The following is a 25,723-nucleotide window of genomic DNA, read 5'->3' as shown; positions in this document are numbered from 1 at the left end:
CACATTACACTTATCTAGCTCTTTCCCTTTTCAGTGTTTTGTGTCCTGCAAGTATTATATTTTACATTCACAGTACATTGTATCCAGATACAGTTTCCATCTATTCACCTTCAGCACATAGGAAGGCAGATTCCACTGTGGACTGACCACCAGAACAAACATAGAAATACAATCACGTATGGGCAATTCTGCAGTCACCAATTAACTTCAAATGAGTGTTTTTAGGCTGTGGGAGGAAACCACACAACCCAGAGAAAACCCACACATGCATAAGCAGAACATGCACACTCACACAGGACAAAAATCAAATCAGGGACAATCAGGTGCTCACCACTTGGCTTGTGTTCTGTAAAAGTGAATAATTGACCTGTGGAAAATGCAAGATCCTCAGTAACTGAAGCTGAGCTGAACAGAAACTATATAAGATCAGTGTTTCTTTCACTTTTACTTTTGTTTATTTTTATTTATATTTCTCTTCTATTCGGTTACTGTTTGTTTCTATTTTTTCCTTCATATAGAGAGTGAACAAAAGCCTTGTGGTACCTCATGGTTTCGTTTACATTGCTTCTTTCCAAACAATAGTATATTTTTCATTGTACTTTTGGACTCCTTTTCAGTTCTGTGTATCTAAGTGTTCATTGCGTAGCTTTTGTTGCTATAATCTGGTGGTTTTATTCTTATTCCTGTTTGTTTGGGGCCCTGTCTCTATTCCTGACTGTATAAAGTCCATGATAAGACTCCTCTCTTTAGGACACGCTGTGCTGGAAGGGTACAAGGTAGTCCCGCCCCCTTCGTTGCTATTGGCTCTCAGTTCCTGGTGTTTATATTTCAACCAATCACGTTGAAGCAACCAGGAAGTCGGGAACCGGAGGAGAATATTGATGAGAAAACATGTTGGATACTGTCATTTACACGTGTGGAGACTTTTCTTGACAAGCTGTAAATGTTTTTGTCGAACTTTTTCTTTTAAGCGATCCTCTGTTACGGTGGCACGAGAGCATCATGGAGCTGAAGGAGGTGGAGAGATGTTGCTGTGTTGTCAAAGTGTCAGAGGCTGTTTCCGCAAAGAAATCCGCGAGTTGCAGCGGTGTTGTCGTCCATCCTCAAACTGGAACTATTATTTGCACTGGCCTCCCATTTTCACGGTTCCTCGCTGACAAAGGTTTGCTGTCTTCTTTTTCGGACGACCGCTTCTTCCTGCCCCCGCGCAGCTTCACCGACAATCTTCAAATCCGCGTCAACTTTGCTGCCCGGCGAGGTCTGGACTCGGACCAGAGCCCACCCAGGAGCAGAACACCGCTGCTGCAGGGAGCTGCGGCCGAGCTGCTGATGCTGGTGAACTGTGTGGACTTCAAACGGGCTTTCCAGACACTTTTCCAAGGGGTGGACCAGTGGCGTTTCCATGGCGACGAGACTGAAGATGAGGAGCTGATCAGAGATGCTCAGCTCCTCAGCTGGTTCGCTGTGCTCAGGACAGGTGTGGAGGCCCCCAGCCTGCAGGGGTCAGAGGGCATCCCCAGGCAGAGCAGCTCAGCTCTGCAGAAAGGCTGCCCGGTGGTTGCCTGCGGGTCACCGTTCGGTTCTGTCTGCCTGGACCTCTTCATCAGCACCCTCAGCAGGGGCATCGTCAGCAACCTCGCCGGTGAGGACAACGCTGTCATCCTGACAGATGCCCGCTGCTTGCCAGGCACTGAAGGCGGAGGGCTGTTTGCAGTGGATGATGCATCAGAGAGGGTGCGTCTCATTGGGATCATCGTGTCTCCGTTTGGCTGGAAGGCCAGCGAGTGGATCGGCCTCACTCTGGTGTGCTCCGTCCAAGCCATCTTTAAAACTGTCATCAACTGTCTGAGCGGTGAAGATCCACTTAGAGACACGTGGCAGCATCCGGGGGAAGCAAACCTCTGCATGTCCACCGCAGCTCATGGGTCAGAGGCTTATAGATACCCCACTGTGTGCTTTGTGGACAGCGGGCAGTTCTGGGGCTCAGGTGTTGCTGTCACCTCTCGGCTGGTTGTAACCTGCCGGCATGTTGCCAATGGAAAGTCAACACTCACCCTGAAGTTTCATCACAAGGACAGGTGACAGCAGGGAAACTCAACACTTTTTGTGCTTTGGAAGAGATTAGATTTGAAGGCCCAATTAACCATATGTATTGATCATGATAAGGGAAGGGTAGCAAGAAGTGTTCATACTGTTAGTATTAACTCTGATTTAGCCACTTTTCTTTTGGAAAACAAACAAAAGTTGGAGCAGTCTATTTCTTTTCTCCCAGAACAGGTATTAGATCCAATTGACCTTTTTCTTTTCTGTTTCTATTAGTTTTGTCTCATGCAATTTTGTATTTATGATACTGATGTGTATGAAATGCTCTGATGGATATGTAAAGGGAGTTCTCTTTTGATGCATCAATATCTAATCCTTTTGTAAAGCCAGATTAATGCACATACAAATTCAAAATAGAGCAGTACACTCATCAAAAAAATGTCCAGATATTTTCAACTTGTATTCAGGTCCACTTCTAATTTTAAGTACATAGTGTCAGGTATTGCAGTCTCATTGGCTAGGCATGCCACATTATCTTTAAAAGCATAAATAAGAATATGAATCAGGCAATAGAAATCACAAATGTTCCAGTTGGAGCTCCTAATTAAATATGTGTAATATGGCTCCATATTAATCTAAAAATCAGCTTTCTGCTGGATTACACCTGAGTCAACTGTATGTGGAAGTCATCCAGCGATGCAGAAGCCTGATAATGAGTCATTCATGTGTGTCAGGTGTTTTGAAGCAGAGACAGAGAAAACATCTCGAGCTGTTGGTCTCGAAGACTAGGTTTTATAAAACACTTCTCTGAAACGTTGCACATGGAGCAACACAGCGTATTTGTGATGCTGAACATGTTTGTGAAAATGTCCTGCATAGAGGCTTCATCATGTATTGTTTCTGTTTACAGTGCTGAAAAGCTGAATCATTAAACTTAAATGTTTATTTTGGTTGTTTTTGTTTCAGGGTCCGTCACATTGTGGGTGATGTGGTGTTTTCCACTAAAGCGTCTTCGCCTTATGACTTGGCTTTAGTAGAGATGCGAGTCCCATTCCCAGAAGCCGTGGCCCCTCGGATGGCCAAGAGTTTTACTCCAGGTTGGTTTTGAGACACATTCAAGGGAATACTTCTAATTCACAGGAAGCTGCTGCTTGGGATGGTCTGTAATGACGGTGCCAGCTGCGCCTTTCTGCCTCCAGGTCAGCCAGTTGTCGTGGTGGGATACGGCGGTTTGGGCCGGAGGTGTGGCCCATCCCTGACCAGCGGCGTCCTCTCCAAGGCCATCATCTTGGATTCACAACCCGTCATGCTCCAGACTACCTGTGCAGTACAGGCAGGGGCCAGCGGGGGCGCCGTGGTTGAGAAACACTCAGGAGAGCTGCTTGGTGAGGAAGCTCTCAGCCGGAAAATGATGTGCTGCTTTGAACAGTGGGGGGCACACAGTGATCGAGAAAACCTTCACTGTGACATTTTGTGTTGAGGACAAACATGTAAACACTTCAGCTCAGGCTGTTCTCTCTTTTCTGCAATTGTAAAAATATAAAAGAGAAAATAAGCGTTTATTTTTTCTTATTTTTGCTGTTTTGCAGGTATTGTCTCCAGCAACGCCAGGGACTTGGCCACTGAGGTGACCTACCCACACCTCAACTTTTGCATCCCAGTGACTGTTTTTCAGAATCTGCTGCAGGATTTTCGTCAGACAGGAGATGTCAGTGTGTTCGGGGTGCTGGACAGCGCTGAAAACCAAGTCAGAAGTGTGTGGAGACTCCAAGGTGCTCAGAGCAAACTGTAATCGAGGGTGATTGCACTTTGAGATGTAACAGATATCAATCTGATGTTTAATCATTGCATTTTGTGGCCTAATTCACTTTACACAATCAAACTGACACTGTGTGAATTTGTTAAATGTGAAATTATATTTCCCAATATTTGTATTGATTTCTTCTTGAAAACAGTCACAACACTGAATGTGTAAAAGCAACTAAACCACAATTAATTCTCAGTATGTGAAAGCATTTCATCTTAACAAAGTCAGCTTTTAAACAATACTATTATTGATTCATTGCACTATAACGTAATTACAAGCCTTCACTCTGGCATTCATTCCCTCCTGGGTGTATGGTATGTTCGTCACATCACTGCAGCTGCATAAAATAATATTGATTGTCCACTCGCTCGACAGCATTCAATGGTTTCCAGCTTTGAAGAAAACCTAATTTCACATTTTCACCGAAAAGACATCTTTTCTGAAAGCGCAGCCTCAGATTTTCCCGGTATACTGTATATGACTTGTTTGTGCCAAACAGCAGGAATATTCAGCATAATGAGCTGACAGGCGGCTGAAAATGATTGGTCCCTTTGGGTAGCCAGCGGACTGCTGTCGGTATCAGGTATTCAAACATCTGTTGGAAGGCATACCCACTCACAGCTCACACATTTGAGGTTTCACCCACTGGGACATTACTGGTACTGATTTCCATTATCACAGAAATGCGAAACTGAGAAATGACATTTCAGAGGATTGGTTACTGTCATTTTTCACAATGCGAGGACAAGCTTTCCCAGCCCGAGCTCCCGAGGACGTGCCGGCGCTGTGGCACGCCGAACGTTTTCTGTTTCGCTGTCGCCAGCCTCTATGGTTCACAGCCAGCGGCTCGAGCAGAGTCCCGAGGAGCCCGAGGAGAGACGTTTCTATAGGCATTGTGCTGTTAGAAGTGCTGATATGCAGAGCCGGGTCTGTATCTCATTTCTGCCGGTTTCCCATAGCTATAAGGTACACTTCACTTCAGAATGAGGTAAGGCAAGAGGAGAGGGGAGCGAACAATAAGATCTCCTCCTCTGGGAATAGCTCACTCACAGAGGAAGACTTGTGTCTTTGAAATAGTGGGGTTTTTTTCTTCTTTTCTGTAAGAGCTGCAGAAGTGTTCACTCTGGCTGTCCGGGTCAGTTGCTCTGAAAATTGTCTCGAACCTCCGACTGACATTGGTGGCTTTGTTATGAATTTACAAGTATTTTTTTTAATAATACATTTTACCACCGAGATGGGAGATGTCATTAACAAACAGAGGTTGGAGGGAACAAATGACAAAAGTATTTTATTTTGGAATATTTGTTTCAGTCAACACTTTATTTACTGCAGTGTTTACCATCATTTTATTAATTTATATATTTGCATAGTTTTGTGTGTGCTTCCCTAAAGCAAAACTGGATTCTTCTCTCAATTTGATGCGAATGCATCCGAGTCCTTCAAGTACAACAGTTGCTGAAATACGACTGAATGTGAATCAGATAACCGGCGATGGAGCAGATTTAGAGCAGCCCACATAAGGCCTCTGTGAGAAGGAATGTTTGGAGGTTAATATTGATATCCTAAGCTGAATCTGTTTCAAAGACCATGCTGTTTTTTTTTTTTGTGAATCACACACAATAATAGAATACAAAGTTTCTAGCAAGTCATATTTCACTTTCTTCTTTAGGAACAACATCATGTAGGACAACAGTACTTTAGTCTTCTATATCTGGGGCTATAAAGCTCACACTTTCTAATGATGCTACCTTGATTGTTTTCACTAAATTGAAAAAACACCAAATATTCTTAAAGAATACACAAATAATCATTTTTTCTTTACATCCTAAGTAGCTCAAATTAAGGCCTGCAGGGCCAATATTCGTCAGTACTTCAAGTGCAGGGTCTGCTTGAGTTTCTGCATCGATGGAGCAAAGTTGTGCACAAATCTGACAACAAATAAAACATGACCCGGATGTATGGTGGCCCGCTGAGCCACGTAGATGAGTTCGTTTTATTTGTTTTCTTTTTTTATTAAACACATAAACTGATCCACATTATGATGCGATGTACACTTGTCCACTAAGCAGCTTCCTCTGCCCGTCTTCCAAAGGCGTTGATTACAGGACTAATAAGTGACATTCCGTCTTCTGATAACACACATTATATACAAGCTAGAGGGTGACGCGAGAGAAACCTCTTAAGTCATGAATGAGACAGAGCACAACTGTCACATATGAGCTGAAGCGTTTGACATGAGAACAGTAACGTGAAAGGGTGTTTTTCAGTATTCCAAAGTGGCTTCCTTGCTTTTATTAGTCAGTTTCCTCCCAAAAAACTGTTTCTCTAAATGTTGTTAATTTGCAAACAGAAAAGATGAAAGAGGCCAATTTGGACGACTGAATTGCACCCAGTCTTGCTTCTTCTTCTTCTTCTTTTTTTATTTTTTAAATGCAAGCACATGACGAGCACCTGCAGCTTCTTAAAGTCTCCATAATGCATCAGCTAAAAACTCCTCAAAGATAGTCTGAAGGACATATAACGGAAGAGAACAAAGATTCACAAGTATGAAGGACAAAATTCAGGACTCCAGACCCATAATTTCTTAGCAGTGATATTTCCCCCTCCCCTTTCCCATTTTAGGAACATTAAATACTCCCACAGCATCTATTTTCACCCTCCCAGCCTGTGCAACCCTCCCCCTTGCTTTTCCACCAACCAGTGTTGTTCTGAGTGTGTGAGCGCGTCATCATGTCCATCTCTTTATAGGATCTGTGTGTGTGCGTGTGTGTGTGTGTGTGTGTGTATGTGGGACCATCGAGATGCTGGACTGCACGTTGGCACTTTACCAGATATATCCCCCATCATCCACCTCTCCCACCTCTCCCTCCTCCTCTTCAGCCTCTTCTGCAGTCTCCTCAGCCTCTTTCTCCTCCTCATCCTCCCATCCGACACCGCTACCAAAATCACCCGAGTAAGTCATTTCATAATCTGCAGAAAGACAGGGAGAAGAAAAAAATTCAGAGGGTTACAGAACTATCAACTGTGGCTGTCTTGAACGTTGCAATAAATTGTGTTCTCCATGCCTTCCTCATAACTTAGACGGAGTTCCTCCTCCACCAGGCACAAATCCCTAAAATCAATTTAAAACATTGCCAGCAATGGTGGAGAAGAAAAGGGGCATATGTTTGACTTTGTCTGGATTTTAATAGCTGTTTCTGAACCTTGCCAGGGGACCCATTCTTATCAGGCGCAGGTTCAGTCCAAGCAGCTCTCATTTATCTTGAAAGACTTTTCTCACAGTGACAAGCGGCGCTTTGGCATGCAAATGACTCCGGACACATGAATGTGACGCCGGTCCCTGCAGTGAGTGACGCTGCGCTCGCCCTCAGCCCGTTAACATAAAGGGAACCTTGTGCAAAATGCATGTAGAGAAGAAGACTCCATTTTAACCTACATGATTTGGTTTTTTTTTCCTGTCGATTTTAAATTTGATTTCTCCGATGTTCTCGGATGACTTTTAAACCCGCAGGACTCACCGCAGTCCGGCTTGCCACGGATCCTCGATCCAGCCACCTCGCCTCCATTTTGGTCCACGCACCAACACTCTCCCCTGTCACACTGCTGCTTCCTGAAGTATCCGTCTTCGTCGCAGCTGGGAATGAATCGACCTGGCGACGGCGAGCACACAGCCGAACAAATAAATAAAAGTCGCGGCGATCCCTCCGAACCCCAGACAGACAAACACACCCTGCCTTCTGCCTCATCATATATGGCGTTGAGCCGGAGCGAGGGGGTAATGCATGTGCTGTATGTGGCAGCCAATTTCATATTCCATGAATACAAAATATGTTCATAGGGCAAGATACTGAGAAATAAGCACCAAGTCAGCATACTGCAGCATACTGGGGGGGTGCAGGATCGGCTGACTAATATTCATGTTACACAGTGAAAACATGACTGGAAAATGTTGGTGGTTTTTTTAATGTGAACACAGTTTTGAAGTAGGGGCCGTTCTCACATGAAATCTTGGGAGATGAATAGATTTGTCTTAATATCTCAGCTGGATTTTTTTTATAATGTTGTAGCAGTAATGCAAATGAGACTTGGGGTGGGGGGGGGGGGGTAAAAACTGAACGGTCTGTCTGTTCTTTCAGGGGAAACATCTGAGCGTGGGGCTGGCAGACTGCCCCCCGCTCGCCGCTCTGTGTCCTTGGAGAGTCCTGACTCACAGCCCAGTCAGCCAGCCAAAATCTGCAGTGCGCGCACACACGCGTTCATATTCACACCCGCTTACACATACATGTAAGGCGGACCAATAGCCGCTTTCCTCTTCCCTCCGTCTGTCAGTATCAAGTCATAATCCACAAGACTGATCGGGGATTAATCCCCACCTCCTGCTTGTCATCTGCTCGATGAAACCCTCGACCAAGAAAGACAGATCCAATTGGGTTGAAATCCTCTTATGGGAAGTCAGATACCTACCAAACTTTCTTTTGCCGCCATCTAGGACTTGGATCCTCTCAAGTTCAGCCAGACAGGGAGGCTCTTAAAAGAAGAGACAGTTATATTTAAAATCTAAAACAAATAAAAATGAAGGCACAATTAGAAACTTTCTCCAATTCTCAAGTATTTCCTTCCTAAAGAGATGAGCTAGTTTCTGCTGGGTTGGTTAACTGATGCGCTCAAATCTCTGAAAGCTGTGGGAGAAGCATGCTGTCAACAAGCAGCAGCAATGTTTTCAGTGCCTCGCGGAGACTATTTCACCCCACAGGACGGGGGACAGGAGGAGCAGTGGGAAGACAAATAGTGTTGGACCGGCTCTCGGCGCGGAGGCAGGCTGCACCTGGGGGCAGCCGAGCGCCTTGGAGTTAGAACGTGTCCGCCAAGAGGGAAAAATGTCAGCTCACAAACACCCAGACGTGCCCACGCCTGCGGGCACGCGGCCGCCGCCACGACACTCACTCTCTCTCCAGAAGCAGAGGCACCATTCGGCGGTGGAGACTTTCCCGTCCCTGTAGGAGTCGCAGGAGTTGAAGAAGGGCCGGATGCAGACCTCGTACTTGTCCAGGTTGATGGCGGCCAGTTCGGCCTGATCCAGGTACAGGTCGTTGTTGGTGTCCAGCTTGGAAAACATCCAGCCTATGGAGTCTTTACAGCTGGCCACCAGGCTCCTGTCCAGCACTGCCAACACAGAGACAAACAATTTCTTATCAGGACACACACATGCAAAATAAAAAAAAAGACAACAATGCAAGTGAGCTCTGAAATATGTTCTGTTTCCTATTCAAGTGGTCAAAAACTGATGAATGTCTTCATGGATGAGGATTCCTCACATGCAGCACACACTTTGTCTCATACGAAGTAGTCATTATTGATTCATGCAGGACTTTGATGTTATTCACAAAATCATGTTATTGAGTGTTTGGTTTTGCCCACAGGCAATAAAAAGGGAAGTTATACTCCACATTTTGACAGGAAGAGTCTCAGACCGTTAAGACCACAAGCAACATTTGTGTTCGTCCCTTCAACGCGGGGCGTGGACTCTGCCCTTTCCGCCATGCATTCCACCGAATCACGACGCATTATGATACTCTGAGGTGACACAGTATTGAATACTTTGACATTTAACTGACACTGCTAAGAGATTTCTACTGTATACTCTCAGTGAATGTTAATGCTGCAGACATAACTGGAATAAAACACAAGGTTCGGTTGACCTTGTTGACGATTGTTTTGAAGTGAGGGTTCAGCCTTTTGGTGTAAAGGATTGTTGCATTTGGTGTAACCTGTATTCTCCATTATTATTAATACAGTGTCAAGCTATTCTGAACAACTTTTACAATATTTGTGAAAAACATATTTTTTAAAGAAAAGTTTCCAAAAAGAAATTCAACCTTTAATTTGAGGGTATGTCTTGTGCAATTTAGTATCAAAGTTTTTTTTGCAACATACTTTGGAAGAAAATATGAATTCTCATTTATTGTTTTATCACTGAATATTTTCAGGTCTATTACAAAAAATGAATACTAATATAAATTATATAAACAAGAACACAGATAGACATTTGAACAAACTGGGTGCATTGAATTACTTCAAAGCAACTGAATAAGTCACAGAAGAGTTTATCTTTAAAATGATCAGTATCTTATTTATTCTGAAGAAATAATCTCCACATGAAGCGGATGTATTCATAGCCTGTGTAAACACTTCCTGATAAGCAAAGTGCACTATTACTCAATACTACCAACCTATTATCAAGATTTCTCACTTCAGACTTTAAAAGCTGCAATATTTTGAGAGTGATAAGGCTCTCCCTTTACCGACCAAACCATAAATATTTATTCCTGCTTACAATATGAAGCATGTGAACATGTGATGCATGTTGATCCACAACCACTTAGAGTGGAGTAAATGTGTCCAAAAATATAACAACCAGAGATTTCTTGCTTGTTTAGTCCGGTGAGAGCTACAGAAAAGGGTGGAAGCAGCACGAGCAGAGATGTAAAGTTAGATTTAAATTTGCTAATGGACGGGCTTACTGTTGATCGTGGCAACCAACACCTTGAAAACAGTGAAGATGAGCAGCTTAGGCATTCATGGGACACAAATGTGTGTTTATTATTTAGACATCCAGAGTTGTGAGTAAAACCACAAAGAGCTGCAGTAAAGAGTGTCGAAGCAGTACCATCTGGAACTGCCTTTGTCTTCACCGAGGTATAAAATCCCATTTAATGACTTGTTTTGACAATTTTATAGCACACTACCTGTAACTGAAGTACTGAGACATGCTCCTGATGCAGTTGGAATTCATTACGTAGCGGCTCTGACCTGATGTGGTGCTGGCCGAGGCCGCTCTGGCCCCGGGCTTGCTGTTGTTGTTCTGCTTGGCATTGGTCTGCAGGAGTTGGAACCAGTCCCTCAGACGCTCGCCGAGATCAGCCAGATCCTGTCCGGTGCAGCTCTCTGTGTGGGCCAGAGGGAGAGGCAGGCAGAGAGGATGTGGCGTTTGTTGCACTGGTTTATGATGATTGTGAGTGACAGTCTGAGAATAATAAAAACGGCTGAGAAGCCTCCAGTAAATTCCCATTTAACGCGTGTGCACTCAGTATCTTTTCCTGCATGTTGCTGATGTTACTGTTTGCTCGTCCTTACCATATTTACTCTCCTTGGATGTGGTGGCAGCGGTTGGACAAGGACACAGACCTGAACATTTCAGGGTGAGATCCTTCCCTGTAAGACACGCCTGCTGCTCCAACTTGCACTGCAACACACACATATACAGCCATGAATGCACACACACACATACACACACACACCCGCCGGTGACAAGGGGACACAAAGGTGAAGTAAAATGAGTTATTGCTGCGATGCAAATCAAATATTCATGAGGTGACCGACTGTAGGCCTTAATTCAAATCTGAGTCCTGCTCCTGTGTGTGTTTCCTGACCTCTACTCGCACACAAGGTCACCCACAGTCATCCAAAAGATAAAGCATTAATCAATAAACAGATGGAATTCTGTCACCACAAGACACTATTGGTCCTTCTGGGGCCTGATATCATGGATCTCAGTCTCAGTTTCTCCCCTGAGAGTCTCCTCACACCGTTCTGCTCTGAATGTGCGAGGTTTGTGTCGCTTCCTTATTCATAATGCATGATGCATTATGTTAACATATGTACATTGACAGCAGTGGCGATTAGCACTCCTGTATCACAGCAAGAACATCTCCGGTTCCAGTCTGAGCTCTGGGGCCATTCTTAAAAATATGCATTTTGGTAGTTGGTGACTCTAGATTTTCTGTAGGCATGAATTTGAGTGTACGTGACTCTTAGTCCTGGAGAAACCCTGCCTTCACTGGTAAAATGTGTCATGTTTGGGTTAAAAAGCAGGGCGACATGCTGGTTCTGGAGACTCAGCACTGTCCCATCATATCAGGAAGACGTAGGTTACATTTTACTCCGTTCTCTTGTGGATCCAGACAGAATCCAAGGACAAGCTTGTTAGGTTAATTGATAAGCTGATTGTGCCCTTCACTCAGAAACCCCCCACAACTCCTACTTGAATTAAACAGATGAAAGAAGCAAATATTACAACGCGGAAAATTTCAGTTCCTCACTTGTAGGAAAAGCTGTATCCTTCTCCTGCCAAGAAATCCCACCCTTCACCCACATCCACCAGTTGTTTCTACTTTTCATTTTTTTAATCGCACTGTTTCATTATCAAATAAGAAACTTTGCAATTATTATTTTTTTGTGGAATTAATTAGAACTCTGACATCTTAACACTGCATTAAGTAGATAGGAAAGTCGAATACGATTCAGTGTGGTTCAACAAATTACATCCCACAAAATTACATTTTATTAATTTCAATAAAAAATAAATGAAATCACCATTAGGAAGATTTAAACTGCTGTTCCGTGTTCAGCGTTTTTAAAATGAAGCTTTCAGCATTTTGAATGTTGTAAATCTGCATTCAGGCAGCAGGAAATCTTTGGAGAATTTTTGCTTCATATTTTAAAAGCGCCTCTTCAGCTCAAACTAAAGATCAATCTCTTTGGCTTTAAACCTGTTTTGGAGTTTCGAGTCACTCAGACCACATGTGAGCCGCTGTGCTGTTTCATCAGGAGGTTGTTTTCGTTCCCGGCCCGAGAGTCTGACCATTTCTCTCAGGATGGAGCCTCATACACCACATTGTTCTGCTGATACTTGGCTGTTTTGTCCTTGGAGTGGACATGCTTCACCCTCACAGTCTTACTGGGCTTGAATACAAGCATGCAAGGTTTTGTTTTTTTTTTCCCCCAGATCCTCTGACAATGTTTCCCTCTCTGTCTCTTCAGGGCTTTTCTGTGGAACTGCTGTAAGCCCAATTCAGGTGAATGTTTGAAATGCTGCCGTTTTCCCCCTGTCCTTGTGTGTCAGGAAAATATTTGAATTGCGTGGATACCAAATCGAATCTGCACTGACCTTCATTAAAGCACAAATACATACAAGACAGGCAGCAAGGAAAGGTGGGATTAATGGATAAGCCTTGAATTTCCTCGTGGGAGAAAGCAACCAATGGAGTTTGTCCATAAGGACAAAAAAGAGGAACCATATATACAAGTAATGCAGTGGAAGAGTTGGATTACATCGAGAAAAAACTAGTCCTCAAATTGATTTACAACAGTGGGTAAAGAAAGTTGGTAACCACGGGTTTATTTGAGTGGGTCAGCGACTCACAATGTGACTTCCACAAACTGTCAGTGCTTTTATAGCCTTGGACTCCACCACCAGCTGGCGGCTGAAGAAGCTTTCAGGATGAGAGGTTAAAACATCAAAGCGTGTGACACAACACGGGGAGGCCAAACCATCCGGCCAGGACTCAGCAGTCCTCCTGCATCTGAGGGCGCCGTCAGCTGAGGACAGGAGGAGCACACACATTTTGGCCGGTGGACTGAAAGAGGTCACCCACGTCAAAGCGGATCAATCAATTCCCGGCGCTTTCGGACAGCCCTTGCCATGAGAGACGACTTAGAGTCGCAGGCCCTCCATCAACCACCAGAGATTTAATTAGCGTTTGTTTCGAATACATCTGTGGAAATTACAGGTCTAAAACTGACTGCAGCACGCTGTGATCCAAAACCCTGCGGGAATGCATGCGATCGGACGTACCTTTGAGGCGTAGTTGTGACCGTCTGATCCACACACGGGCCCGGTGGAGGAGATGGGACAGGGCTGACAGTTCCCATCAGGAGACCTGAGAGCCGGCTGCTTCAGCCTGGATGACAGAGGACACACAACGCTTCAGTCTCGCTGAAGTCCAGCGGAGACAGAAAGCTCCGTGCTAATTCGGTGCTACAGACACGGCAGCACTAACCTGCGCAGGAAACAAACAGTCCTCCACAATGTTGTCTGAATGTATTAGCTTATCATTAAACAGCAGGCGGTCAGACCACACCGGTGTACAAACAGGCTTTATTATTGCCTCCGCGGCTGGGCAGAGAAACACACTCCAGTCCATCGCGGACCGCGGTGTGTAAACTCTGCTGTGTTCACCTCATGTTAGTGTGTGTGTTGGGGGGGGGATTTTGACTTTCTGTATGTTTGGGGAATCAGTCGGTTCTTGCCCAGGAGCTACAAACACTCACCTGTGTTCAAGTTTCTTGCGGTTGACGCACACAGCTCTCTGGTAGCCCTGGGCGATACACACCTTGTGTCGGCTGCACTTAACCTTTTGACACGGGTCCTTGGTAGTGTCTACATCTGGGAAAGAAAAAAAAAAAAGCAGAAAATTAGTTCTATACTGGAGCATCCCCACAGCTACACTTTCTCAGCCATCTGGCTGTCTTTCTGTTCCCATCGCTCCATGTTTTGCAAACGGCCTCAAATCCCAAATCTCTCGTCCGTACTTGCTCAGCACAAACCTGAGAGGCGGTCTAAATCATTAGAGCTGTGCAGAACTGGTGGCCGTGCATTGTTGCAAATAAGCATTGTGAGTCACTCTGTGGTTTACAGAGGGAATAGCAGGAATTTCATTATTGATGATGAAAATGACACAGTGACAGGAACACTGAACATGATGAGGCACATTTGTTTGTTTTTGGGCTCAGCTGCTCTTGTTTTTTTTACGCCTAATCATCTCAATGATGTTCAATCACTCTCAAAATACAGTTAATATATTCAAACAAAAGGGGACCTGGACGCTGTAAAGTGCCTCTGCCATCACTGGAAGACGTCTTTGATTCACTTATTTAAATCTAACAGAACACTTTAGGTGACAAAGCAGACAAATGCATCCTGCGATGTCGTCTAAAGCCTGGACGGTTAGCTGGCTCTGCTCCATCCATCACACTCGCCGCTCGCAGCTAACGCTGGACCGGGTGTCAGCGCCTCACGCACACTCATATGTCACAGCTGTCTGTTCCTCGCAGGCCTGCTGGAGCCCGACCTGGACGTCACCTGGATTCTCTTTAACTCCCCCCCAGCCTTTATTCATCTGCTCTATCCATCAGAGCGCTGAGCGGGAGTAAGTGCCTATTCACACACTGCCATCGCAGTTTTCATCTACATGATAGAAGCACATGTAAATCATGCATTCATTCACCTCCTGCTCTTCCTGCGTCCCGCTTTATGGGGCTGTTTATAATTGAGCGGGCGGGCTTAGGATCCCCTCTCTTGTCCTCTCTGCTGGCTGAACACATTAATGCCGCCTGCATCGCGGGATTATTGAGGCAAACTGACAGATATCTGATTTGAGAAGCAAATCCAAAACAATACACCCTCCTGTCAGAGCTGAGCCGCTTGTATAACCGCCTTCTCCTCTGCTGGGGAGGCACAGTGACGCCGGGCCGCGATGCCAGATGCAGACATCATGTACATTTAGACTGTCAACACTGGAACCATTATCTGCGGCTGTCCTCACATCCGAGGTGGAATTGATTATGCAGACTATAGAGTATCTCACCATACAATATAATCTCTCTACATTTCAGGCTCTCGCTCTCATTCAGTTATTATTATTATCATTATTACTGCTGCCTGTTGGTGGAGGCTGTTCTCAGAGTATAATTGCTTAGACTGAAGACAGCACGGAGAACAGATGATGTCCGGGGTCGATGGGGACTTTGAAGCTTTCTTTCTTTTGTCGTCTTTATAATGTAGTGTCTTTATTAAGGCAGGGTACTGCTCTGTTCATGATGCATACGGCCAACTCAGTACTTGCTGTAAGTCTTTGTTTTCTGCCGTGCGCCTGGAGAAGCACATGGTGCGGCAGCAGGTCAGGATGTTTTCTCTGGCTGCCCGATCAGAATGAATAAACATGGGATTAAAGGTTTAAATATTTCATCTTGCTTAGATGTATTCCTGAAGGCATTTTTAATCCACTTTTATTTTATTTCATCTTCATGTTCTTTCCTAATGGCTCTTTTTTCAATCTGCTTTGTCCTAGCAAACACCCGATAGGCACTCTGAATGGCGCCAATCGATTGATCGATCGGGAGAATCGGGGTGGAGGAGCTTGTCCCACCCTCTCACATGACGGACAAGCCGATTAAAGCAATAACACGAATGCCATGTTTTACAATTCATTTACACAAAAGTTGCCCTCACTGAAAAGAAAAGACGCCGTGTACAAATATAGAGGAGATAATCCTGCCGTCTAATGGCAAAACATTTGTAAATAAATCTTGTCTGCGGCAAGCAGCTACAATGCTGGCACAGTGCTGTGTTGTGAGTACAGAAGCATAAGGTGGCTGCCTGAGCCTCATGTTAACTTAACAGGCTTCCACGGATTAAAGCAGTGCCTGCGATGATGACGTTTCCATAGCAACAGGCTCTCTGTGGTCTGGGAATCATTTCTGGGTTGACTGTGATTTGCAGCTCAATCTGGTGTTTCTGAGAACTCTCTCTCCCTCGCCGTGTCGAAACCCCCGTTGTGCAATCACGTTTAGCGGCCCACCTCCTTTTCATTTTTTCCACATTCCTTTGTCTTCCTCTTATATTAGCCGTCCTCGCCGTGCAGTCTCACCCCTGGTCCGCCTGCACACTTTTTTTTTTTTTTTCCTCCCTCCTTGCATACACTGTTTTTCCACTGAATCCCCACTGCACCCAACTTACTTCCATTTTTACTTTTCAAAAGTCTCTCCTACGGTATTAAACTAATGCCTGCAGCAGTAAACCTCTCCTAATTAGGCTCCCTGCGCTTCAGTCTAATCCAATACAGATTTGCATGAGGTTTATCCCTGCAGATTGAGGATAACGGAAGCAGAGCACAGGTCGCATCCTCATCATCAGCCCTCTTATCTGCTATTTACACAGTCAGTCTTTAATGTCATCAGTGCTGCTGCGTTGTCTTGGCGTTTGCAGTGCGGCGGGGCGTGACTTTGTTGTTTAGAACTGCTAATGCGCTTAATGTTCAAATGTCTTGTCAAGATATGGACGGCTAAATCAGTTCTGCTGAATCTGAATATGATGCTGATGGAATTTTTTTGTCCCATTTTTGCATCTGGTTACGTAAGCATTGACTGAATAATAAACAATCAGGTAATTTCAAACAAACAAACTTACAAAAAACAACAAAAAAAAACGTACTTTCTAAACTCTTAAACTCTGGTTTTGTTGAGAATGTTGTGAAAAAAACACATTATTTCAAAAAAGAACAAATGTAGTGGGTACAGTAACTGAGATCTTTGGTTAAATGCCACACAGATGAGGCCTGTTTGCGAGAAAGCGATGCGAGGCATGCCTTAAAGAGATTATTTTTAAATACTTTGGTATTTGATAGGAGCAACCCGGGGTGGTCTGAAGAGGGAGCGCGGTGAGGGAGCGTCGCTGGACGTGTTTGTGAAGTGCGATGGGGAGAAGGGCAGCGGGAGCCCTGGAGGACTGTAATGGCTGTTTTTCAGAGGTGCGGAATTGTAGTGGTGCAAAGACACGATGTCGACAGTGTGTACAAGGAGCTGCGCTGATTCCCCAGCTTGGGGTGGGGGTGGGGGTGGGGGGGGGGGGGGGGGGGGGTGGGGTGGGTGGGGGGGGGGGGGTGTGAGTGTGATTTGCTGTACATTGTGAAGTGAAAACATCTTTTCGGCGGAGACAGCAGGGAGGATTTTTTTTCCCACAAAAATAAAAGAGCCGCATGATTGTCTTGACATTGCCTTGAACTGCTGGGCAGACATCCCATTAAAGGCTTCAACAAGGTGTTTGGTGACAATCGACCACATGTTCCTGCGGGTGCACAAGCTGCCCAAACCGCTAAAACTACCGACGGCCTTCAGAGGTTTCAGAACGTAGACCTCGTGTCGTGTGGACTCAGCAGCTCCTTCCTGTCTGCCATTGATCTGAAAGCGCTGATTTGACAGAACGTGTCCATTCACGGCTTGCCTGGCCTCTGAAGCCTCTCTAAGCCTAACATGCAGACGACAGTCTACGCTTGAGAGTTTCTATATAAATGGATCAGGCCCGGGGTGAGTGCTTTCCACAATCACTTTAGCACTTGAGTGTTTGTGCATGTGTGCAGATACGCTTGTTTGTTTTAACAGGTCCAAATTACAACCGCTCGCCGGCAGTATTTTCTGTCTTAAGAGCAAAGTGATTCAGTCAGCTGCTGGACTGATGAATCGACTGCAGAAATCAACTGCAAATTACCCTGACCTCTCCCTCGCTTGGCTCGGCGCGCCGTCGTCTAAAGTGGAGTCAGCCACTGCGGTGCCTGAATGCAAATTTCCACCTCAGCCTGTTGTCTGCATCGACTGTCTGTGTGTTAGGGGTGTTGACAGCTCCGAAGCTTTGTCTTACTCGGCATGCCGCCGCCGCCGCCGCCGCCGCCGCCGCCGCAGCAGGCTCGTGTGCATGACTGAGAAATGAGGCCCGCAGAATCAGACTCGGGAGTGAAGGCTTCAGACTGATTTAGAACCGTCTCAGAGGGACAAATCTTCCGTCTTCACTCCGGCGCTTCATTAGGCCACTCATAAAGGAAGGCAGATCAATGGAGGGAGATGGCACGTCCACGTCAAAATGAGAGGAAGGCAAATAGATAGATGTAGGGCTTTATGCAGTATGAAATGAAAGCCCTGAAATATGATTCATCTGACAACCTAAGGCGAGCATTAAAACTTTGCTGAAGTTTCATAAAAACACAAGATGCTACTTGTGCAGTTGATCTACACTGATCTATAGCGGGAAACCTGACAACAGTCTGTGAATTATTTAATCTCCACAGACAGAAAGAGACATCGATATGGGATGATTCAGCGAAACCAGGGAATGGATTCAAAGACAACAGTTAATTCGCTGTGTAAAACCGACTGAAGATAGATTTACTTTACAGACACCAAATTCTGCAGGGTAGCCGCGGAACGTGCTCCTGTCCAGATATCCGACTGCACAACACGGCGATGCGGACCGCGGGAGCTGCGACGGGAAGCGTTCTCCCGCTGCTGCTACGCCGTGGCTGTTCCTTCCACTCCGTGTCATTTTGAGACATCTCTTGTGACTCATTCCTCTTTGTTGTGTGATTCGGGAGAAATCACTGTCTCTCAGAATGCATTAGTCCGACATTGGGAAGATCTGTCCAATTTTAAATTACTTTTTTTTTTTCAGATAAGAGAAAACAGATCACTGCATTGGTGACATACTCCAGGCAGGACTTTTATATTGGCTTTAAGATTGTTGAAGGAATAAATAATCTGTTCAGAACTAAATCTAATGATACTTGCATGTTTTATTGAGCAGTTAAGCTGAATTAAGTGAGAAACACTGAATGTGTTCACCCTCACCCTCTTTCTCCTTCATGTGACATAAAAACTTCATTACACTGATAAATCAGCCTTTTAGCAGTTTGTAATTTCTATTGTTGTGATTCCTTCTAGACTTTTTTCAAATGACTGAACTGAGGATAGAGTGAACATGCCAGGTCTTGTTGATTTGCATGTATTTCTGCACTTTCGGCCACACCAACGCAGGAATTATCCAACACATCTGCTTAGAAACACCTGAATGTCAAGAAATGCACATTCTCAATGCTGTTTTATCTGATTCAGGGCTGCGGAGTGTGAAACTGATCCCACATGACTACAGATGAAGGCAGAGGAAATCCCAGACAGGTCACCAGTCCATCACAGAACAAACAAAGAGACACACACACACACACATAACAACACACTCACATTTACACCTGCAGGCAATTTAGAGCCACCAATTTACCTCAGATCTGTTTTCGGACTGATTTGTACGTCCTGACTGGGCGAGAGGAAAAGTCTGAATGTATGTTACAGTCAGTCAGCAAAACATTTTCCAACGCAGCTGGAAAAAATCGGACTTCTGTTGCTTCGTTGTGAAGCAGTGAGCCCCCCGGCCTTGTTTCTCAGAGGAAAATCTTGGTATTTTCTTTTCAGTTTGGGCATTTCATGTCTGTGTGCAGGGGATTTTGCACTCAGATCACCTCCTTCTTGTAAAGCAAGCAGCTCTTCCTCTTCATAAACCAACAGAGCACAGAAGCATCCTTTCGTTTCCCCTTTTAAAAAAAACAAAACAAAAAAAAAAAAGCGTACTCTCACACTCTCATAGACCTACCAACTTACTTTCATCCACCACAGTCCGCAATTTACTCATCACGAGATGGCAGGAATAATCTTAATGTCAGCCGCTTTGTGCTAAATCAAGTCATATTAGCCACCCACCCCCCCTTTCTTTTTTACGTATCTCTCTGGAGTTTCATTAGAAACCATAATTAGTCCTTCATTAAGTCCATGGAAATTGCGCTAATGGACTCTGCCATTCAGTTGACTTCATTTAAGCTGCAAATCAAACGACAGCGGTCGAGTACACGACTCTGTGTCATGACTTCATCTGGCGGGGGGGCTCAATTAAAGCCGGAGTTGAAGCAGGAGGCAAGAAGGAGACCTCCGACTCTTTGCACACGGCTCCTCATCGAGCACAGGCAGAGAGAAAAAAAAAAAAAGAAAGAAAAGGAGAAAGAATAAAGCGGTGATGGGTTGAAATGGAGGCGAATGTTTAGCATCTCCTGGGGGAGGCACATCAGATCCACTTGAGCAGATAAAACACAGCGCTAACATCTTTCAACCTTTTCAGCTGAGGTAACATCGCCGGCCTGGACGGCGAGTGGCCCGAGCCCAGAATACAAACGCAAAACACACACGGGGCTGTCTAATATGATGAACCGGTGCCGGTCTGGGAAGCATCAGAGTTCAGGAACAGGTCACAGACTCGGTCTCTAAGCCCCAGAACAAGCTAATGACATTCAGTGTCAATAAATCTCACAGGCTTTTGTTTTCACTGCATCAGCACACCTCACAGACACTTACCGCAGGTCTGCCCCTCTTTCTTTTCTGCATGTATAGATTTGTATTTGTGCCTGGAAGCATGATGACACATTCTGGGCAGAGACAAAGACTTTAATTGGCAAATGCAGATATTTCTGTTACCTACTTAACTGTGGGTAAGTCTGTAAGTGTTATACATTTTTGCTGAAGATGTGCAGAATTTTCCAGAAAAGTTCCAAATATGTCTACTGTTTATTTTGTATTGGTCTGTTGCATGCAAGCATTTAATAACAGTGTGGTATCTGACCCCAGGATGTTTTGTGGCAGATCCTTTAAGTTCCTTTCAAATCGAAACCGTAGGACTTTTGTTGTCCCATTTTTCAGATTCTGGCGGTTTTACATCCTCCAGCAACTTTTGATAAACACCGATCCCCCATGAGAGCTTGCAGTTCTGATTACACTCTGCTCCAGTCATCAGAATTTGAGTGATTCAAATCTTTGCGGTTGATCAATACAACATCTTCTGAGGTGAAAATGTCCACTTTCTGCCAAATAACTCACAGCTACTATCATCTGATATGAGGAAGAGATGAATAATAATGTATATCGATCAACAGATGTTCTAAAATCATTGTGATGTACAATAATATACCTCATAGGATAAAGACTTATCGTTGGTAAGAAGTACATCTTTGAGCAGAACCTCCAGCAGATGCTCTCTCTGAAAGCTGTGAATGTTCTTTTAAAGGTAATACCTTTGATGGAGTATGGCCATATTGGAGCGTTGCATTATAGTAACATCTGGTATTAACGCCACCAGGCTGGAGCGTTTCTTTATGGAGGCATTTCGAAGGTACATAAGAAATGCAATCCCACCTCGTGGGCTGCCACACGTTCTGGAATCATGTGTCAGTGGAGCGCGAATCAATCAGGAATCACAGATATAACTGAGTTTCACAACGACAAGCTGGAAAATGTCAACCAACAAATCTGAGCGGGAGACTGTGTGAGAACTGATATAAACAGAAGGAATAAGCACCTGCACATAAAAAAAAAAAAAAAAACGCAGTCAAACAAAATACGCAGCACCGGATTTATGTGGCACTTTCATGGAATTATTTAATCTTTCACTTTCAAATAGCATCAAGGAGACAGGTTTTCTTTTTTTTCTTTTACTCTCAGTACAGCTGTATCTCAAGGAAACAGTTCCACCAGCATGATTAAAAGGTCACCAAAAGCTTCAAGCCTAGTTCAGTTTTTTTTTTTCTTCTTTAACCACAGAAATTATTATGAAGCAGAAATAATCAACAGAGAAGTTGGAGTTTGTGTTCATCAAAGATTAAAACTAAGTTTTCAGGTTTCAGAATAATAATAAAAAAAGGAAATATTACACTATGCATACATTGTTCTTTCAGAATCAAGTCCGGATGTCAAAATGACGTATCGTGGTTCACATATCGGCCTCGTGTTTTCTGTGAGAGAGCCTGTCCTCCCTCCTCCTCGGGCTTTATTGCTGCTCTCCTAACGTCTCTCACCTGTACCTGAGAGTGTGATTGTCTTCACCTGGTGGATTTGGTGTATATTGGGTGTCTGTGGTCTACTCTGATGTTGGGCTGTGTTGATTTTGCTGATATATCTCTTGTGGTTAACGTGTGGATTCTGTTGTTGTCGTTTTGTTTTTTTTTGTTTCTGCCTTTGCAAAAATAATATCAAAATCCTTTCTCATCAACATTACTGTTTCTCATTATTTTCTGCAACTTTCAGGTTTGTCTGATGTTAGGTCTGCTCAATACCAGATGATCTTTATTTTCCCAATGAAAATCTTGTTTATGACTATTGGAATGGTTCCACAGGAAGAATTAAAACACTTCAGTAAGCCTGCTAGAGACTTTTAGAGTGAAAAGCCAACATAGCTCTTCATATAGAGCCCCTCAACCTTTACTGTACATGTATTATTGCACCTGTTATGTTTCTTTTTTTTCATCCATAATTGTTATTTCTCTCTATTACATTTACATAATATCTCTTTTTGACATGTGGCATTAACTTAAACAATGATACCATCACTCATTCCTTTTTTATTTTGAGATAGAAAAAGGGTATGTTGGTTGAACGCCCATCAACACGCCTCACCACGTCACACTTATCCGCAAATCACAAACATGACACACCGCTTCCCTTCAGCATCAATCAGAAAGTCGGTGAGAAAAAAGATGGCTGACTTACTGTCATTCGAACCCTGATTTTCATCCCATGAGCGCACATAATCGTCCTGCAGAAACATGAAGACAACAGCAGTTTATTAGCAGCTGCAGAGGAGGAGGAGGAGGAGGAGGACATGCAGTTGACTCAGTGTTGTTGACAGTTCAACACATGAACATGCTGGCATCGACATTCAGGAAACATGATGTAGTTTACATTATCAACGCACGTTGATTCTAATGTGTACACTGTCGTGATCATTAGCAGACAGACGGTTATGTACCGTGGCTGTGCATTGTGTACAAAAAAATGAAAAAAATCCACAAATTTGCACCCTCTGCTTCTATGTGAAACATATGGCAGCAGGGTTGAGCTGTCTTTTGAGTGCTCTCCTTTTCCTTCTGTTTAATTAGAGCATTAATCGTTCTAATTAAAATGAGCCAGCTGAAGGAGATGTTGGGGTAAAAAAAAAAAAAAAAGGGGGGGGGTGGAGAAGATGGGGAAAGAAAAGATAAAGATGCACAAAAAGACGTGGAAATGAGTCACGTAAGAAAAAGGCATTGAACTGACCTCTACCTCCTGGTGAAATGACAGCAAAAAGAGAGAAAAGAGCCAATGTTAGTGAGCAAAACGTGGAATCTTAGATACACTGCATTAACATATTCAATGGATTAAATCCATCTCTAAAAGAGATTTAATGTTAATATAGCAGAACCGAACTAGTTCTGTGTAACATAAAACGTCTGCCAATGATTAAAGCTGTAAAAACAGAGTTTTTTTTCTGTATTTATTAGGTTTTAAGGTTTAATCAGATGTGACTGAATGGGGCCTAGCAGTATTAGCATAAACATGGTTCAAGGAAACAAGAAACACCAACATTTCCTGCTCAAATCAATTCAAATCAAATCAAAGATAGGGAATATTTCCGTTGAAACAAACAAAACTGTCAGTTTTGTCAAAAAACAGCCCAATAATAAGAATCAGAAAAACTGTGATTTTGGGAGACTATGGAAGAACTGAAGGTAAAACGCATATTAGACACATTTCCTCCGGTTGAGGAGAGTCCTATAAGACAGCGCATATGGAAACCTTTTAAAGTATACTGCCGTCTGATATAATAAATATGAGTCATTTGGAGATATTTACAATCGGCCACCACCCCACCTTTTCGCGATGACTTACTCATCACCGTAAACATTTACTGTGGTGGAAGCGTATGCCAAACAGCTCCCCGGAAGGTGATAAATCCCAACACCACACGTGAGATAAGCAGGCCTCGTGAAAGCTGGGACCTTCTATTTCGACCCTCACAGCTTCGTTTCGCAGAGGTAAATATTTTTATCTCTGGCGAGGGCTTCTCCCGCGAGTTGAGCTCTACCGAACCGGACTGCTGTCACTCGACTCTCGCTTTTCCGTCAGCCGCCCCGACGAGCTCCGTGAGCGATCGTCAGCTGTGTAGTTTAACCTTGTCGGACCTGACGCAGTCCCACATTATCAGGGTGACACCTGGAAGAGTTTATGACCCGGCCGTTAATCTGATGCCCCTCATGTCGTCTTTATTGATGCTTCAGCTCCTGCATTATTTAGCAGCTTCCCCTATATTTGTGCTCCTGCCAGGACCGATGAGGAAACCGTCCCGCTGTGCTGACAGGACTGGAAATCAATGATTTCATAAAAGGGCGGCTGCGGAAAACGTGTTTGAGGAAAATAAATTCTCCTGAGTGCACAATGGAAGTGAATATGAAAAGTGAAGCTCTGTGACAAGTCTGGCACTCGGCAGACAAGTTACATCAATCAAAAGTGATCCACGGACTCAGATTGCGATGAAAAGACTGCTTGGTTTTTGTTTTGTTTTGTTTTTTTGTTTTCCTTACACAGGAGTGATTAGAGGAAGCAGACTGCAAGCTGCAAACACTCGGCCGCATCCAGGAGCTCTGTGATCTCGCCGATAACATCAGAAAGATCTCCTCTTGTTAAACAGAGCGGGGAGGCTTACCCTCCACATCAAACATGGCAGAAGCGTTCACCCCGCTGCACAGCGGCACAATGCTGATTGACAGATCACAATCCCCCCCCCCCCCCCCCCCCCTCCTCCTGTATCTGCCGGGGGAGGATCACACCTCAATGAGCCCGTCCGCCGAAAAACCGGGTTCGACTCGGGAGGAACTGCAGAGTGTCAGAGCTCACTTTAGAGAGACGGTGACAGTCAGAAAACCGAGCTTGTTTTTGCTGATTGAAACGAAGAACAAACGGAAAAGATGGGTGAGAAGCTCGCGCCGGCGTCTGTCTTGAGCGTGTGTGTGTGTGACTGACAGGTGTTTCTGGGTAAATGTCAGCTGTCACATGCACTCTGTGTTCGCCGCGGTTATCCTGCAGGGGGGGTCTGTCTGCAGCGACCGCCTCGTCGCTAACAAAGGACGCAGTAATAACACCCTCCTCTGGAGATCGGTTTGGGCGGGATGAAGGTTCACACTTGACCTTTCCTCGCAATTACTGCTCATATTGGCCTTCATTGGATTTATCAAAGTCACGCACAACCTCCCAGAGCTACAGTGTGCACACTATCAGAGAAGCACCGGGGGTCATACAATTCCCACAATAACAAAATGATTACAGCCTACACACACAACGATTCTTGTTTTTTAAGTGCGACAGCGACCAACACCTTTATTAGGAGAGAGGAGAGACGTCTGAGAGCTGGCGCATGCAAAAAAAAAAAATGTGATTACTCCCAGCAGTGTAATTATTTAATTTAGGTTGAGGCAACATTTTTATTTGATTATTTATCCCTTTAGAAAGAAATTTGCTGCTCCCTTAAAACAAAGTCATGAATTATGTCAAAATGAGAAAAGCGTCACAGCCGACAAAAACATTTGCAGGTGATTCACGCCTTCAAGCATTTCAAGCAGAATGTCACTGGCATTAAAAAAG

The 25,723-nt window shown here is 44.4% G+C and overlaps 2 protein-coding genes across 3 annotated transcripts in view; one reads left to right on the top strand and one right to left on the bottom strand.

The window, feature by feature from the left end:
- The first annotated feature begins 878 nt into the window (after nt 1–878).
- tysnd1 (trypsin like peroxisomal matrix peptidase 1) lies at nt 879–4,937 on the top strand. The gene is made up of 4 exons (XM_030106066.1): nt 879–2,078; nt 3,010–3,140; nt 3,243–3,428; nt 3,633–4,937. Exons 1-4 carry the CDS (start codon nt 1,003–1,005, stop codon nt 3,833–3,835), a joined length of 1,596 nt encoding a protein of 531 aa, XP_029961926.1. The 5' UTR covers nt 879–1,002; the 3' UTR covers nt 3,836–4,937.
- Nucleotides 4,938–6,272: 1,335 nt separating this feature from the next.
- Nucleotides 6,273–25,723, bottom strand: part of spock2 (SPARC (osteonectin), cwcv and kazal like domains proteoglycan 2) — a 30,610-nt gene continuing 11,159 nt past the window's right edge. The window contains exons 2-11 of one of the 2 annotated variants that reach the window (XM_030106067.1): nt 23,363–23,371; nt 22,817–22,862; nt 13,961–14,075; nt 13,485–13,590; nt 10,985–11,093; nt 10,661–10,795; nt 8,795–9,013; nt 8,315–8,377; nt 7,369–7,500; nt 6,273–6,820 (exon numbers count right to left, since the gene is read on the bottom strand). In XM_030106067.1, the coding sequence (XP_029961927.1) occupies nt 6,675–6,820; nt 7,369–7,500; nt 8,315–8,377; nt 8,795–9,013; nt 10,661–10,795; nt 10,985–11,093; nt 13,485–13,590; nt 13,961–14,075; nt 22,817–22,862; nt 23,363–23,371 (1,080 nt within the window). In that variant the 3' untranslated portion in view covers nt 6,273–6,674. The remainder of the gene's footprint in view (nt 6,821–7,368; nt 7,501–8,314; nt 8,378–8,794; nt 9,014–10,660; nt 10,796–10,984; nt 11,094–13,484; nt 13,591–13,960; nt 14,076–22,816; nt 22,863–23,362; nt 23,372–25,723) is intronic. The other variant, XM_030106068.1, reaches the window with a different exon arrangement.

Source organism: Salarias fasciatus, chromosome 13, assembly GCF_902148845.1.
Source record: "Salarias fasciatus chromosome 13, fSalaFa1.1, whole genome shotgun sequence".
Classification (NCBI taxonomy): domain Eukaryota; kingdom Metazoa; phylum Chordata; class Actinopteri; order Blenniiformes; family Blenniidae; genus Salarias; species Salarias fasciatus.
Note: the sequence above shows the minus strand (reverse complement) of the source record. Positions and strands in the feature narration are given on the sequence as shown.

Excerpts from the sequence above, each read along its gene's own strand:
- tysnd1 (XM_030106066.1), top strand. The coding sequence starts at position 1,003 with ATGGAGCTGAAGGAGGTGGAGAGATGTTGCTGTGTTGTCAAAGTGTCA. Across the intron at positions 3,141-3,242 it reads GGCCAAGAGTTTTACTCCAG|GTCAGCCAGTTGTCGTGGTG; the intron begins GTTGGTTTTGAG and ends TTCTGCCTCCAG. Across the intron at positions 3,429-3,632 it reads ACACTCAGGAGAGCTGCTTG|GTATTGTCTCCAGCAACGCC; the intron begins GTGAGGAAGCTC and ends GCTGTTTTGCAG.